The 15,586-nt window shown below is 42.0% G+C and overlaps 2 protein-coding genes across 3 annotated transcripts in view; one reads left to right on the forward strand and one right to left on the reverse strand.

The window, feature by feature from the left end:
* The window catches only part of LOC134520406 (fibronectin type-III domain-containing protein 3a-like), a 48,392-nt gene extending 36,067 nt beyond the window's left edge, over positions 1-12,325 (forward strand). For both annotated transcript variants that reach the window (XM_063345684.1, XM_063345687.1), the window contains exons 13-27: positions 65-186; positions 281-455; positions 705-791; positions 1,127-1,265; positions 1,816-1,884; positions 2,123-2,241; positions 2,347-2,452; positions 3,090-3,265; positions 4,116-4,229; positions 4,731-4,880; positions 5,252-5,532; positions 6,239-6,451; positions 7,186-7,352; positions 8,368-8,489; positions 9,724-12,325. In XM_063345684.1, coding sequence (XP_063201754.1) covers positions 65-186; positions 281-455; positions 705-791; positions 1,127-1,265; positions 1,816-1,884; positions 2,123-2,241; positions 2,347-2,452; positions 3,090-3,265; positions 4,116-4,229; positions 4,731-4,880; positions 5,252-5,532; positions 6,239-6,451; positions 7,186-7,352; positions 8,368-8,489; positions 9,724-10,041 — 2,358 coding nt within the window. In that variant the 3' untranslated portion in view covers positions 10,042-12,325. The remainder of the gene's footprint in view (positions 1-64; positions 187-280; positions 456-704; positions 792-1,126; positions 1,266-1,815; positions 1,885-2,122; positions 2,242-2,346; positions 2,453-3,089; positions 3,266-4,115; positions 4,230-4,730; positions 4,881-5,251; positions 5,533-6,238; positions 6,452-7,185; positions 7,353-8,367; positions 8,490-9,723) is intronic.
* Positions 12,326-13,084: 759 nt separating this feature from the next.
* LOC134520708 (growth hormone secretagogue receptor type 1-like) lies at positions 13,085-15,586 on the reverse strand. The gene is made up of 2 exons (XM_063346441.1): positions 14,830-15,586; positions 13,085-13,668 (listed from the first exon to the last, which is right to left on the reverse strand). The coding sequence occupies exons 1-2, from the start codon at positions 15,584-15,586 to the stop codon at positions 13,361-13,363; spliced, it is 1,065 nt and encodes a 354-aa protein (XP_063202511.1). The 3' UTR covers positions 13,085-13,360.

The raw sequence follows: 15,586 nt of genomic DNA on the forward strand, positions 1-15,586 counted from the left end.
AGCGTGCAGTCTCCGTGCAAACAGTGACTCAGAAGTGACTCAGGTTGTTCTTACTTTTTTAAAGGGGAAGAATGGACCCTTCAAAGAATGCTACTACGGGCATCTGAAGCAGTATAAACTTACCAAACTCTCTCCTTCTACAAAATATTCCCTCAGATTAGCTGCTAAAAATGATATTGGAATGAGGTAATGAACACAATGTATCATATCGCTTATTTTCTCATCAACTATGTTTGCCACTGTAAACATTATATTTTTTTTTTTTTTTTAAATTTTCCAGTGGGTTCAGCGAGACGGTGACGTACTATACAGCAGGAATTGTCCCACCAGCCCCGTCCCCGCCGGTGCTCGTCGAGGCAGGAGTGACCTGGCTGTCAGTGAAGTGGAGCCCCCCTAACGGGGTGTCTTCAGATGACTCTCTCACTTACAGTTTAGACATGGAAGAGGAAGGTTCTGTAAGTGCTTGGTTTTATTCTAAGCGTAAAAGCTTGATACGCAGTAGTGCTTAAATAAAAAAAATAAGTCTGTATCTTACCTCCGAATAAAATCCTGCAAAATACTGCGGCAGTTGGCAAGTATTGCATGTATTCACGAAACAAAGATGAAGTGCAAGCTTAAAAAAAAAAAGTGATCGATCTGATCTGGTTTTTGTTTTATCGTGGGAAATGAGTGACACCGTGTGTTCTTGTTTTCACTCTCCGCAGGGTTATGGTTTCCAACCACAGTACAACGGAGATGAACTCTCATGCACTTTAAGAAATCTTAGGAGGAGTACATCATATAAGTTTAGGGTTTGTACTCTATTTTGTTTCGAATTTAATTACGCCTGTATATTTTTCTGGAGTTTTAATGTTTTCATATAGCTAAGACTTTTTCTATGGATACAGCAGAAAATGATATGCAGTACGTCTGTTGTTATAATAGGTTTTGGTGGAATCAATACAAAATAGATTTTTTTGCACTGGCTAATTTTGTTGTCTCTTCTGGGTTTTTGGTTTTGTTCGGGCGGTGTTTTTTTGGTTTTGTTTTTTTTTTTTTTTTGCATGGAAGAACTTTATAAATCAGCAGGATATTACTTGTCACTAAATCAATCATTTTTTACATATTCCGTTCATTCCTGAAACAGCTCTTTGCCTACAACAGTGAAGGAAGAAGTAGCCCCAGTGAGGTGGTAGAGCACAGCACCAATCCTGACAAACCGGGACCACCAAGTAAACCAACTGTAAAGGGCAAGATCCATTCGCACAGCGTGAAGGTTACGTGGGGTAGGTCCCTTTTGTTACCGCTGTATTTGAGTGCTGCTTGTGTATGTACAGACCCTCAGTAACGCAGATTGAAAAATAGAGACCAACTCAGGCTAATTACTTGTCTCTGCAGACGTTGTTATTGCAGGAGGAATGCTTAGCGTTACCAAAAAATGGCAGCTCGGTTTATTTTGGCGCTGTAGTACAAAAGTAGTGTTTTTATTTATTTGTTTTAGAGAAGCAGTCAATGCTATTGTAATAGCCTCAGTTGTAATAGCCCTTAGATTTACTGTGGTGCTTCGATAATTTTCATATGTTGTTAAAAAAATAAGAGATGATACCTGAAACTGGCAGTATTTTCCTGCTTACTCTTCTTCCTGGCATAATCACCATTAATAATAGAAAAAAAACTATTGTTCTGGAAAATGCATTGCTAATATATGTCTGCTGTTTTCTGTTTCTTTTGAATCGAGTTTTCTACTTGAATATGTTCTCTGAAAAAGCTGATTGCAAAATAATGCATTGTTTTAAAATCTTCTAGAATTTATTTTAAGATGTTGATTTCTTTCAGAGCCACCCAAAGATAATGGAGGAGCAGACGTTTCTAAATACTTTTTGGAAATCTCAGAAACGTCAGTTGGTAAGTTTAAGTACCGATTCAGCTTGTGTGCTAAGTCGGTGAGCTAATTCACTACTTGTTGCTCTCGCAGTTGCTGTTCTGTTTCCACATGTGTATATTGTGTTGTACGTGTTCTTTGCATAATTGATTATTCAGATTGCATTCTGTGGCTTGCTTAGCTCTTAATAATTGTGAGAGAGAGTTTTCAAGGTTGATTTTTTTTTTTTTTTTTGCAAAACTATTTTCTTTTTTTCCTCAGGAAGTAAATGGGACACCGTATACAGTGGTTCCCAGAGGGAACACGTATGTGATCATCTGAAGCCTGGCACTTCCTACAGAATGAGAGTTTATTGTGTCAGTAAAGGTGGTGAAAGCCAGGTGAGAAAAACGAGAGTAAACTTGCTTCTGAAAACCATTTCTATTTATCTTTTAGTGAAATGTTGGGTTGCGTTTCCACTCTAAAATAACATCTATTTCTGCTAGGCTTCTGATGTTACGACTGTTACGACATCAGCTGTTCCTCCCGGCCCGTGCCACGCTCCGTGCCTGGCAGGCAAAGCTAAGCCCAAGGAAATCACTTTGCAGTGGGGTAAGCTCCGGTGCTTCTGAGCAAAATATTTTTCTGTTTTTAAACGTCAGAACAAAAATGAAAAATCTGTAGAACTCTTCAGGGAGGGAAAAAAAATAAATATATAGATGTAGTCTATGTCCTTAGTTGCTTTTTTTTGCCCTTTTTTTTTTTTTTTTGCCTTTTTAAGAAGGCCGAAGCTTGCTAACCACCTCTGCTTTGGTGACGCATGCGTGTGCAACGATAGGGTGAGACTTAAGCAGATATAAATGTCTTCCAGGGGAAAAGCTTGCTGACTGCCTCGTTACTGTCACATGCCTGCAATTTAAAAATCAACCCTCCTTTTCTTATTTTTCTCTCAGTAGAGGAGAAAATAAAAAAGTAATGAAGATACACGGGGTTTTTTTGAAGAAAATATGTGGAAAATATCTGAAAAAAAAACCCTGATGAAGGCCATCTTAAACTAATCCATCACTATCTGGGGTGGGGACGTGGGGGAAGCAAGCTTTGTAAGGTGTTTCTGCTCAGATATATGATAAAAGCCTGCATTCTGACTTTTAGAATTCCTCTGATTCAACTTTTAGCTTGAGAAGGCTAATTAGAAACTATTTAAGAGAAAAAGTGTTTTGTGAAATAAAATTCTCTTTTTATTTCCTAGGCCCACCATCTGTAGATGGAGGTTCCGACATTACAGAATATATTATAGAGATGGCAAACTCTGAGCAAGAGGAACGCAGACAAGTGTATCAGGGTCCAGCATCTGAGTATGTAGTAAACAATCTGCTTCCAGGGAGAACGTATTGCTTCTGGATACGAGCAGCAAATAAAGTTGGGGTAACCACTGTGCTAATGAGATCAATTTTTATTTACTTGTTTATTTTTTACGCAAGAGGTAGTAATGATACTATCGTCTTACAAGCTGAATAGTATTTTGTAGCTTCTGTGTTGTGTTGTAGTTCTGTTGAAGGAGTAAAATTTCTTATGGTATAAAAAAAAAAATATTTGAAGGAGATTCAAAAAATTAGGGCTGAAGGAAGGACTGAATGTCCCTGATGAAGGGGACGTTCACTGTCTGTTGCATTTCTCTTGCTGTTTACTGGATTACCGTTGGTACCGAAGGTAACTAGTCCAAAGTTAGTGCTAGACATTTGATTACTACTTCTAGTCCTTTCATTGACTGCAGTCTAAGCCCTACAGTTCTGGCTGTGAGCAGCCACGTAAAGTTTGAGCATTAAGAAATTGCCTTACTTTTTACAATTAGCGTAGACCTCTACGGATTGGTGGCGTGAGAGTAGTATTGTGTAGAGAGGGGTGTGTTCGAATAATGCCAGGTTCGAAAAGGGTTGGGATAAACAGTGGTTGCATAAAAGGCTTTCTGAAACAGTACCCGGCTTCTTCTGGAAGCCAGATCCTGACTACGGGGGAAGGAGGGGTTACAAAACCATAGCAGTGGGAGTTAGTGGGAGGATTACAGATATCCTGTAGGCACAGGGCCAGTTTATAAAATAAACTACCTGAAAGGAATTTTAAGTGGTGCTGTGAAACTAAGCACTGAACTCTTCTATTTATTTCGCTATCAAGTTAAAAATAATTTGTTTTCTTTAGGTCACACGTCAGGTTTGGTTTTTTTTTTTTTTTCACTCTACTGCTGTTGTTGTATTCATGCAATCATATTTTCTTGCAGTTTGGCCCTCCCTCTGACAAAGCAGAGATCTCCACTGCTCCGGGACCCCCTGAGCAATGTTGCAAACCCCTGATAACTTGTAAAAGTGCAACTTGCGCTGTGGTTTCATGGGAGGTAGGTTTTAATTATTTTCATTAATGCACAAATTAATACTTGGCTTCTAGAATTGTGGTGGCATGTGTATGATACACAGAAAGGGAAGAAACAACAAATGTAGAGGTGGAATATTTTAAGCACATTTCTTGATAGAGGTATACAGTGGGTTTGTAAATTTTGCCAGCTATGAATCGCCATCTTAACTGAATAAATTGGGTGACGCTTAACCCTCGTAATGGTATGGTAACCAGTGTGTAATAGATTTAATTCATCCAAGTGGTAAAAGATGGTGAGTCACTCGAAATTCTGGTCTGAACTGTATTGTTGTTATATCCACGTGTCAAGATGGGAACCTTTTAACAAGCTGAATTAAAATCATGTCCTTGGCTATGGTGGAAAAGACCTCGGGTTTGCACCCCAGTGCTTCTGCTCCAATGTCTGTTCAGCGTAACGAGAGATCCCACTTGCATGGTGTCTATGTGCCGTAGCTGAAGGAAAACTTATCACTTAAACCCCCAGAGTCCTGCGTGCAACGGTGCAGAAATCAGTGAATACAGACTGGACTGGGGACAGGTGGAAGGATCGATGCATATCATTTACACTGGCCCTTGCCAGAGCTATGAAGTAAAAGGTCTCACACCTGCAACCACATATTATTGCAGAGTACAGGTATGAAAAGCCTTTTGTTATGTGTTACTAAACAAGTACATACGGTTTGAAGAGAAACTTCAGCTAGAGATGAAGAAAATTGTGTACTGTCACCTACTAATGCAATATTGAAGGTAACTGGTAAAAATACTTCCCTTCTGCCCCAGTCCCTCCTAACTGTACTTGTATCAGGAAAAGAGGTTGTGATTTAATACAGTCTAGTGTTGTATTTAAATACCAGACTTTTTGCTGTATTTACATTTTATTTGGGAGATTTTCCATTCTCTTCCAAATTACTTTTAATAACGTGCAGAAGGAAGCACGACAGTTGTGACTGTCTGGTTAGAAAAAATACCGTAGATTCGGTAAACAATAGAAGGTCTCTCTTCCAGGCTGTGAACGTGGCGGGAGTTGGGTTGTTTGGGGAGACCGGTGTGGTGACAACCCCGGCGTCAGTGCCTGCAGCAGTGTCAGTACTGCATTTACTTGAAGAAGATCAAATGGAAACGTCTCTTCCTTTATCCACGTGCCTTGCAATTCAGTGGGAGGAACCGTGTTGTCATGGGGCAGAGATCACTGGGTATAATATAGAATACGGAGAAAAGCAGCTTGTAACTGTTGGAAGAAATACAAGCCACGTTCTTGAGAATCTGCTGCCTGATACTCTGTACAGGTAATAATTAATCATTTTATTCTGAAACCACGTTTGTAGGATTTTTCAGTCAATACCTTTGAGGGTGGTGTGTTAAAAATTTAGAGCAATTTTTTATTTGTCTTACAGACTATTTGCCTAATTCACTCTGCAACTCTGGAAAAAAAAAAAAATAATTGTCACATCCAGAATTAAACCATGATGTTTTAGCAGCAAGAGTTAAGATTGATGGGTTAAGATTAACATTCTCTCTCACAGCCAAGGCTTTATTCCAAGTTTTCTGGGGTTAGAATTCTTTATTTTGCAGTAAAGCATATAATGGGATGATCGATATCTCGCCAAAAGAGGATGAATGTACAGATAAGAGCAGAATTAGCTGTTCCTGCGTTGCATGGCTTGGTTAAAGCTTAGTTCAGCTTGTGGATCTTGGGTGTCAGTGGGAGGCAAACGGCCCGGGTGAACGTGGAGGACCTGGGCGCTTGTTCACGGAACAGAATAAACCTCAACAATCCTGAGAAACACCGAAGCTTCATTATGCCAAAACCAATGTAATCACGTTGACTTGTTTTGAAGTAGATTATTTTTATAGCTAATTTCTAACTGCATTTTAATTGCTTTATTGTTTGTGGTTATATTCTTCACAAATTTTAACTCTTGCTTTATAACCTAGCGAGATTTTTAGGAACTCGGTAAATTAACCGCACGGCTGCTCTTCTCACGTTTCTAGAATTCGAATACAGGCCATAAACAGCCTCGGAGTTGGTCCTTTCAGTCATTCCATTAAAGCCAAAACGAAACCACTACCTCCTGACCCTCCTCATCTTGAATGTGTGGTCTTCAGCTACCAGAGCCTTAAACTTAAATGGGGTGAAGGTCCCAGCAGAGCTTTAATTACCAACCCTACACAATTCAACTTGCAGATGGAGGACAGGTTTGGCAGGTAAGATAATCAGAACGTTAAGGACATTGTTGCTTTGCGACTTTATATCAAGTTTTTAAGGCATTTTAAGTATTCTCCCTTCTGTTTGCGCTAGTAAGTCATTTGGGCATCACAAAGTTTGCCCCTTAGTTTGCATTTTGCATCCCGTCTTTCAACCAGAAGTGCTGTTAGTAGCTGTTGCACTAGTAGTCACTTGTAAACAGTAAATACTATGTACTATTTCAATAGTAACATCTTCTTATCTTCCTGTGTTGCCAGTTACTTCTATTTTTTGGGAACTCTAAAATGAAGTCCACTTTGCATATAAAAAACGTGGGTTTGACCACTGTTCTTTAACTTGAAATTGCAGCTTACCTAGTATCTACGAGGGTTATTCTCTTGATTCAAATCAAGAGTTTGGGCATGTAGTTTCGGTGGTAGCTCATATATGGCTGGAGCTTAGCGCCTAGACAGGTTGAATGAATGCTTCGTGAATGTAAATTAAGACTTCCACCAGTAGGAATGGTGTGCGTTGCTGATTTAATCCGCATCATGAACTGTTGATGACAGTAACAGAGTTCAAACTGCCTAACGTTCATCACGTGTGTATGTAGGAACGTGGGGCACCCGTAATGTATTGCTTTTTTTTTTGGTACTGAAGTTAGATATGAAACTGTTCCACTTATGATATTGACATAGAAATTTGTGATTTACTGAATAATTCTAATGTGTATTATTCTGTGTTTTTCTTCCAGGTTTGTTACTGTTTATAATGGTCCTTGTCATACATACAAGGTACAGCGACTCAGCGAATCCACTACGTACTATTTTAAAATCCAGGCATATAATGATGCTGGAGAGGGAGAGTTTTCTGAAGTTTACGCTTTCACTACAACGAAGTCTCCACCTGCATCTCTTAAAGGTGAGCTTACGCTGCACTAGAGATTTCTGCAAACCATTTACATACTAGATTAAATGCTAAAAACTGACTCTCCTCCCAGCCCAGTGTCTTTCCTGGGCCTTTGTGGGACAGAGAACAGAAACTAGCTGTGCCGGGCTTTACCTTGGTATAAGAAGGGCTCTACCCATGTAGGACCAGCATGTGGCTGTCTCCTACGCTGTAGCTCTTCCACCCCTGACAGTGAGGGTTTCTTCTGCCCTTTTTCAGCTGGGAAGTCGTTTTACAGGGTTATCTATCCCTTGATAGAAGTTAAAACAATGGTCAGGCAAATAAGGACACAAGTAATTCCCCTGATCTTCACTTTCTAATAGGAAGATTAAAGATTGCTGTTAGAGAAAGTCATTCTCAAGACCAGAATGCTAATTACCTACAGGAAAAGTAGTTGACTCCACCGTGTTTATAACATGTAATTTCACTTCTGCAGATACCCAGACATAAATTCTGTTTTCTGGAGTGATTTGAACGTGCTTGCTCATCTGCGTGAGCATTACGCGTCAGAAGCGCATCTTGTCAGCTTGAAAAGACAGACAAGTGTAACCTACAAATATTACAATAATCATGTTTTTAAGTTTATGTCATGAAATATAGCAAAGAAAAAGAAAGTAGAATGAAGCAAATTTTAATTGTTTAAAATTATTGGAATGACTGTTACCTCTAAGAGCGACAGTTACCTCTGCTTTGTTAACAAATACATTGGAAAAACCTTAAGCTTTTAGATTGACACTGCCCAGTCACTTGCATTAGAACAAAACCATTTTAAAAGGAAAACATAGAAAAGCAAAGCATACGTCAAGCCAGAGTGAGAAAATGTCCTTGTTGCCACTGAAGCTAGTGCCCGTTTGCTACAGTAGCTGTGAAAATGAATCACTGTAATAATTGGTGATTTTAGATCTTTTTTTCTGATTGAAAAAACAAGAACACTTGTAGTAACCATTGTTCTGTTTTTTTAAAATGCCAACAAATTACTATTTTCTAGCACCCAAAGCAAATCAGCTGGAAGAAAACACTTATGAAATCACATGGGAACCTTTACAGCCGATGAAAGGAGACTCCATTGTTTACATCCTTCAGCTTGCTGCTGGGAGAGAGTTTGATCAGGTACCTTCTACTTAACGTAATGAATTTGAGGGGTTTTTCACTTTGAAAAATCATTGGGGCAAAAAAGTTGTCTGTATTTGAAGGTTGAATTTCATTTTGGTGGTGCTAATGGCAGGGATACATTTCATTTCAGCAAGGGATTCATTTTACCATCCTGACTCCCAGGGTATTCGTTCCGGGTCTCAGTCGGTTCCTCTCAGTGAGCCTTTGAGTTTGTGATGGGTGAGGACAACTTCCAGGGCAGGGTCCTGCCCTTCTGCCTCTTCACGGCATCGAAGGTGGCCCCAGATTGAGGATCATAAAGATTCATTTCCCTGTTGAGCCTTTGCTTGTACTGTAAAAGCAAATGACCGCGAAGGTGGGCTTTGAGAGTCCTGGGGAGGGCTGGTTGTCTAGAAGTGGGTTAACGCTGGTTTATCATGTTCTCCCAGCATCTCCTTTGGCTCTTTTGATTCGTAGAGACCTTTGGTTGGAAGAGAGCTTTAAGATCATGAAGTCCAAATGCTAATCTCACACTTCCAAGTTACCACTAAACAGTGTCCCTCAGCTCTGTGTCTACCCATCTTTTAAATGCCTCCAGGGATGGTGACTCCACCACTTCCCTGGGCAGCCTGTTCCAATGCTTGGTAACCCTTGCAGTGAAGAAATTTTTCCTAATCTCCAATCTAAACCTCCCCTGGTGCAACTTGAGGCCGTTTCCTCTTGTCCTATCGCCTGTTCCTTGGGAGAAGAGACCAACCCCCCTGGCTGCCCCCTCCTTTGAGGCAGCTGCAGAGAGCGAGAAGGTCTCCCCTCGGCCTCCTCTTCTCCAGGCTGAACACCCCCAGCTCCCTCAGCCGCTCCTCACAAGGCTTGTGCTCCTTAAATCTTACAGTCCATGGCATCACTGCCATTGTTAGTCACAGACAGCACTTGCCCCGCATCTGTGGGGGAGCTATATGGAACAATAGTTGTGCAGAACAATTGTTATTTATTTATTTATTATTTTCCTGAGCTTCTCAATCCAGGTCTGTCAGTGTGGGGCATAGTGGGAAGATATGGATTATTCGCAAGAAAATGAATCATAAGTTCTTCAGAAATAAAAGCTGAGATTTTTATTAAGCGGGCTGGAAGAGAACAACGTCAGGCAGTGTCCAGCGCTGCATGTGCTCGTAAAGCAGAATGGAAAGTGCTGCTTAGTGTTTCTAAGACGAATCCCACGTCAAGTGGTTCTCTCTTTGCTTCTCCTGACCAGGTGTACAAGGGACCAGAGACTTCCTTCCGCCTCACAAACTTGCAGACAAACTGTGAATATCGGATCAGAGTCTGCGCCGGCCGTCAGTCCCAAGACTCTACTGGATCACAAGAACTGTATGGACCCTACAGTCCCAGTACAGTGTTCTCATCTCAGAAACAAGAGCAGGTCCCACCGTGTGCTGATTTGACGACGGAGTTGGCAGAGACTAAGAAGACGTTGCGTGAAGAGCGCTTCATCGCTATCGTTCTTCTCTGCGGATTTGCAGTGGTTGCTATTTTATTTGCTGTTGTTATTCAGTACTTTGTAATCAAGTAGACGAGAGCCTATTCAGTACTCAGCTTTTTGTACAGAAGCTATTTCGGGTATTTATGGTTAGTTCTAATTAAAGTCCCAGCTGGAAACCTAGTGTTACGTGCGTTTCCAGTTTTCCTGCTGGCTAACAGCGAGGCTGGGTTGGCAGATCCTTTCCAAATACCGAACACAGATTTCTTGTAGAAAGGGTAATCCTGGGTCCTCCGTAATCAGGGTTAGCTGTTAATAAAACAGCAAAAAAAACTGCCTTATTGTGCACACCGGTGTGTGTGTGTGCGCACTCTTCCTCTCTCCAAATTCAAAGCCGGGGCCCTTTGGCCGGTTAGAGAGAGAAGGCATCGATAGAGCGAGTCCTTTTCAAGTACAACTAGAGCAGTGGTAGTCGATCCGCAGTGTTTAATCAGGTATTGTTGTAGTTTGGTATACGTGAAATACAGCAGCACAAATGCTTCAGCTTAGAGCAGTACTGCATTGCAGAACATTACTAGAGCATACCACATTTAATATACTGTAGAAGGAAAGCAGAATATTGACTTTGACTTAGTGATATTACTACTTTACAGATACTTTACTATTTCGGATTCAGTAATACTCATTTCAAGTGTTAAAAGTAGAGGGTGCCGGCATTTTTAGAATTTTAATCAAAATGCTAGACAAAACGTTAGCAGGACGTAACGTACATACAGCGATGGCGTTCGTATGTAACACTGCAGAAAAGGCCCCTTTTGTATTGTACATTTCTGAATGAAATGCTTTTTGCTGTTGGTGAGCAGCTGTTGGCCCAATCCACATTTCACTCTCAGTGCCTGAGAGAAAAGTAATTTCCTGTGCTTCTGATTAAATCTTTGCAGTGTTTTCAGAAAAGCACAGGTATTGTCTTTAAGGAGAAAGAGTGCATTTATGATAAATGTTACACTATTTGGCTCAAACTGAGCAAATGTTTTTGTACTATTATTAACCTAAAAATAAAAAGTTCAGACTGCTTTTGGATGCCCTTCTAACTTAATCTGAATTATCAAATTGTACGTGAAAGAACTCTTTTTAGATAACGTTTATACAATGTTTTAAATGACTTGCTATCCCAGCGGTAGCAGCTTCACATTCCATTGTTTTCTAGATGGGAATGTTCAGCCTGCTATGAACTTTTCTGAAACTCGTCCTGTTTGTCCGGGGGGTATTTTTTTGTGGACACTGTGCACTACATATGACTGTTCTTCGTTAAATCTGCTTGCGAGTACCTAAAGACGAGCCTGACAGCTGTCGTTTTTATAGCAAATATTTCAAAAGCCGGAACTCACAAGTTACGAACATGTTTCAGAATGGGTCTTCCCAATAGCATTTGGAATACGCCAGAGAGAGGTAGATTTAGCGTATTTTGCAAAGACTACACTTTATCTACATCAGAGCAATGCACTTGTCTGTGGAATGTTGGATGTGATAGTGCTACAGGCTAAGTATTTCCAGTAATTAATCACTTTAAGGGTCTTTTTCCTATGGCAGTTGACGAATAATGTTGCGTTATAGTTTGAGGCATTGTGTTGTATTTCAGATGTGGAAAACCTAAATTATGACATAGTATCGCTTAATACTCTTAAAAGTAGATTTATGGTGCAATCTGAAATTAATCTTTTCAAAATGTACTCTTCATTTTGTACTCTATTTATTTTGATTAAAAGTCCTGGAAAATGTATGTTTGAATGTATTGTTCTACTTGTAGCAGAACTTTAAGTTAATCATTTATTATATCATAGAAATCTCTCCCTCCAGTGTTGGAAAGAGTTTTATACAGATATTAGTCTTTAGTTTGCAGAAGAGTTTACAATCTGTCTTTATTTCTCTTCATAGTCGACTTTTAGGAAATAAGGCTGCCTTCAGCAAATCTCTGTTGCCAAAGGGTTATTTCTTTAACTCTTAGAACGATGTCTGTAGAGGTTTATTGGGCAATAATGTTTCTGATAATTTTAAAAGATAAATTAGAATTGCAGAGTAAATACTAACAAGTCGGTGAGTCCTAAAAAAGCGAAAGTTATTTTGTAATTGCCACAAAGTAGTCACATTTCCAGAAAACACCGGTGCAAGCCTCCCGCGATACAGATTTTACATCAGCTGTTATCCATTCCAGAACGATACACCCTAGTGGCATTAACGTATTAGGTATCTTCAGTTTTCTTGTATTGTAATTTTGAGGTATCTCAAACTTATGTTAAAGCTGCCATGCATTGTATTACTAAATTGTAACTATCAAATAGATAATATATTTAATACAGCCAATAAATAATACAAATGTATTCAAATTTGACTGCAGGGTTGTGTGTTTCTGTGGATTTTAATCTTGCTCGGGAGCAGTCATTTGTGTTGTATGTAATTTAAGGTGAAGAAACCTGAAATTATTTCGTGTCGTTAAGAGCTGTCTTAAAAAAAAAAATCTTTCTGGAAGAAGAGTCATTTGTGGGAACCTTAATGCAACACTGTCCTTTTCCGAGAGCGGTGTCGGTGAGGGGACCCAATATTGTGATTTCTTGAACCCTTTTACGGGAGATCTTGGGACAGCCCGTGAACGACTGATCTGGACTCGGTCGGTGTTTGCCTGTTTTACAAACACTGGAGACGGGCAAACGCCTTCCTCTCCTGCTTCCCTGCCGAGCAACTGCCCCCGTGGGATTTGTCCCTGGTCCATTCAGATGAGCTCTAAAGGCAAGGGTGGTTTCTCGCCGTAGAGATGAGCAGAGATGGCGTCTGACTCTGCGGAAAGCTGGGCGTAGTTTGAATAAAGAACAAGACAAAAGACTGTAAATGAGGGAAGCAACTCAAAGAGACCTGAGGGATGAGCAATAAATCAGTCTGTAGGAAGAAGGCGATGCATTCATAGTCCTGCTGAATGAGTAATTGCTTACCAAGCACCTTACAGATGTATTTATTTCTTGCACTTATTTGCTGAGAGCAAACAGCTGGCCTGGCTTTAGCCTCCACTTGCTCTTGGCTTCAGTGGGAAGAAAGTAACTTGAATTACGTTTCACAGGTCTCTCATTAACGAAATGTCTGGTCCTCAAAAACAGAGACAAATCCCTTCACAGGAGCTTCGTGGAGGGTTAAGCTGGCCAATGTGGCTGCTAAGCTCACTGAAGAGAAGAGCCCAGCCCTGCTACGCACAGGGATAACATGAATCAACTCCAGCCTTCCTGAAATGCTCCAAACCTATCTCAGGAAACACACAGTAGCCAAAAAGACAGCCTGAAAACTTGTTCCAGTCTCCATGTGTACAATCTACCTGGGTTTCGACCCACAACACTGCTGGCAAAAGGCTTGTGTTGTGAGAATTAAGTCAGTGCTGAATAGTTGATGTAAAAGAACCAAGTTCTGTACCTTCAAAAGAAACCTTTTCACTCCTGGTCAGGCTCCTGCAGCGCCGAGTTTGCTTGTGGTGCAGGATTTTGCTCATCGCGTTCCTGTATTTGTGTGACATGATGTTGTAAAGTATGGGGTTTATAGAAGCGCCCAGGTAGAAGAGAAGCATGCCGATGAGGTTGAAGTACTGCGTGAGGTCGTACAGGATGACCTGACTCTGGGCAAAGAGGATTCGGCCGACGTGGAACGGGAGCCAACACAGCACAAAGGCCAAAACTACGACGGCTAAAAAGGAAGAGAGCACACTTCAGTCATCTTGAGCAGTTTATTCTACCTCTTTAGACTATTTAAGGATCGAGACATGAGGTTGCTAAATTTAACCCAGCAAAGACAAGACGCCCTGCCTTGCCCAGCTGCTCTTGTGCTGTGATGACTAGTAATCTCAAGCAACAAGGACAGTTGCACACAAAATTAGTTGTTTGCAATTAAAATGAGCGTCTCTACACCCATGTTGTCCAGTGGAGGTAAGGGAATCAAATCAGGCTGGGGCAAAGCAGCCTGTACTTAAATGAAGTGGGCTACTGCCCACTCTAGGCCTGAAATTCTGAGTAGCCATTGGCATCTTGTGACGGGTATCGGAGGGGAAGGAGCAGGGACACGGGAGGTGGGGGCTCTTCTGGGAAGCAGAGGGGCAGAAAAGGGGAGCAAACTGGACCAGGAGGCACTGAGGAAGAGGACGGGAAAACAGAGCACACGATAAGCAAATAAAACCTGGTAGCAATCTAGCCGGGGCATAGCTGTGGTACCTTTTACTGAAGGTATCTCCGGTCTTGGGTGCTGCTGCTTCCCTGGGGACAAGGATCTAGGGGGGGGAAGCTTGGGAGGGAGCGGCTGGAGGGATGGGGAGGAGGGGAGGAGACCCAAACCCTGATTTCAATGTCTGCACCGAGGCAGAGGTACCAGCTGGCACAGGATAATGATCATGTTCAACTAAGGCCAGACAGGTGGGTTGTTGCCATCCTGGACAAAGCCATAGTCACTAAGCTTGAGAAATTTTGCAGGGGAAATAACCTTTCCTTGCTGTAGCAGGGTAAGTGCCTAGTCCGGTTTTAAGTCACAGAATTTTCCCTTTTCCTGTATTTAATCCCACAAGGTCAGAGATGGTGGGGGGACATGAGGAATGTGATCTCAAAGCAACCAAAAGCCAGGCTGATCTGTTTCCCCGCTGCGCTGCGAGATCCCCAGCCTGAACACCACGCAGTGGGAGACGCCCCTTCTTACCAGCAAGAGCCAGGAACACAAACTAAGCGTAAATCCACTGATTTTAAATCTGTATAACTCTGTGCGTTTTGTCCCTCCTCTCCATCATCCTCCACATCGCTGTGCACCCCGGGGGAGTGATTAAAGAGGGCACTTCTTCAGATTGGGTTGCTAAACTGCTCTTACCCAGCATTTTGACAGTCTGCGTGTGTGACCTTTTCCCACCCGCAGCCCGGCAGCCCGGCAGCCGCCGCCCGCTCCGCCAGAGCTTCCTGCAGATGAGTCCGTACAGCAGAGTCAAGCAGAACATCGGCAGGAAGAAATAAATGGTGGAGACCCAGGTCATGGTCTCAAGCAGCCCCGTGCGGGCCACACGCTCGATGGACCTGCACTCCCAGCTCTCCTGGGGCAGGCTGCCATTGGGGTGTTCCACCCCAAAGAGGAAGAGGATGGGGCCGGCGGTGAGGAGGGAGCAGCCCCACAGCGCCAGGATGACCCGTTTCACCCGGCACTTGGTGATGGTGGTTTTGGCTTTCAGGGGAAAGCAGATGGCAAAGTACCTCTCCGCGCTCACCGTCGTGATGTGCAGGATGGTGCAGTACGTGCATGTTTCGCTCAGGTAAATGAAGAACTTGCAGAGAAAATCCCCAAATATATAGGGCTTGTACTTCCAAAGGCGGTAGAGATCTGAAGGCAGGCCAAGGAAAATCAGTGTGTCCGACAGCGCCATGCTGGACAGGTACATGTTCACTGTGGTCCTCATCTCCTGCGAGCGTCTGAAAATGACTATCGTAATCAAATTCCCAGAGACTCCCAAGAAAAACAGGATGATGGAAATTATAGTTACGGGCACCAAAATATGGACGTCAAACAAAGAAAAAGACTGGTCTTCAGAGGGGTCCGTGTCATTTCTGAAATAGCTGTGATTCGAGATGGAGCCCAT

Source organism: Chroicocephalus ridibundus, chromosome 9 (assembly GCF_963924245.1).
Source record: "Chroicocephalus ridibundus chromosome 9, bChrRid1.1, whole genome shotgun sequence".
Taxonomy (NCBI): Eukaryota; Metazoa; Chordata; class Aves; order Charadriiformes; family Laridae; genus Chroicocephalus; species Chroicocephalus ridibundus.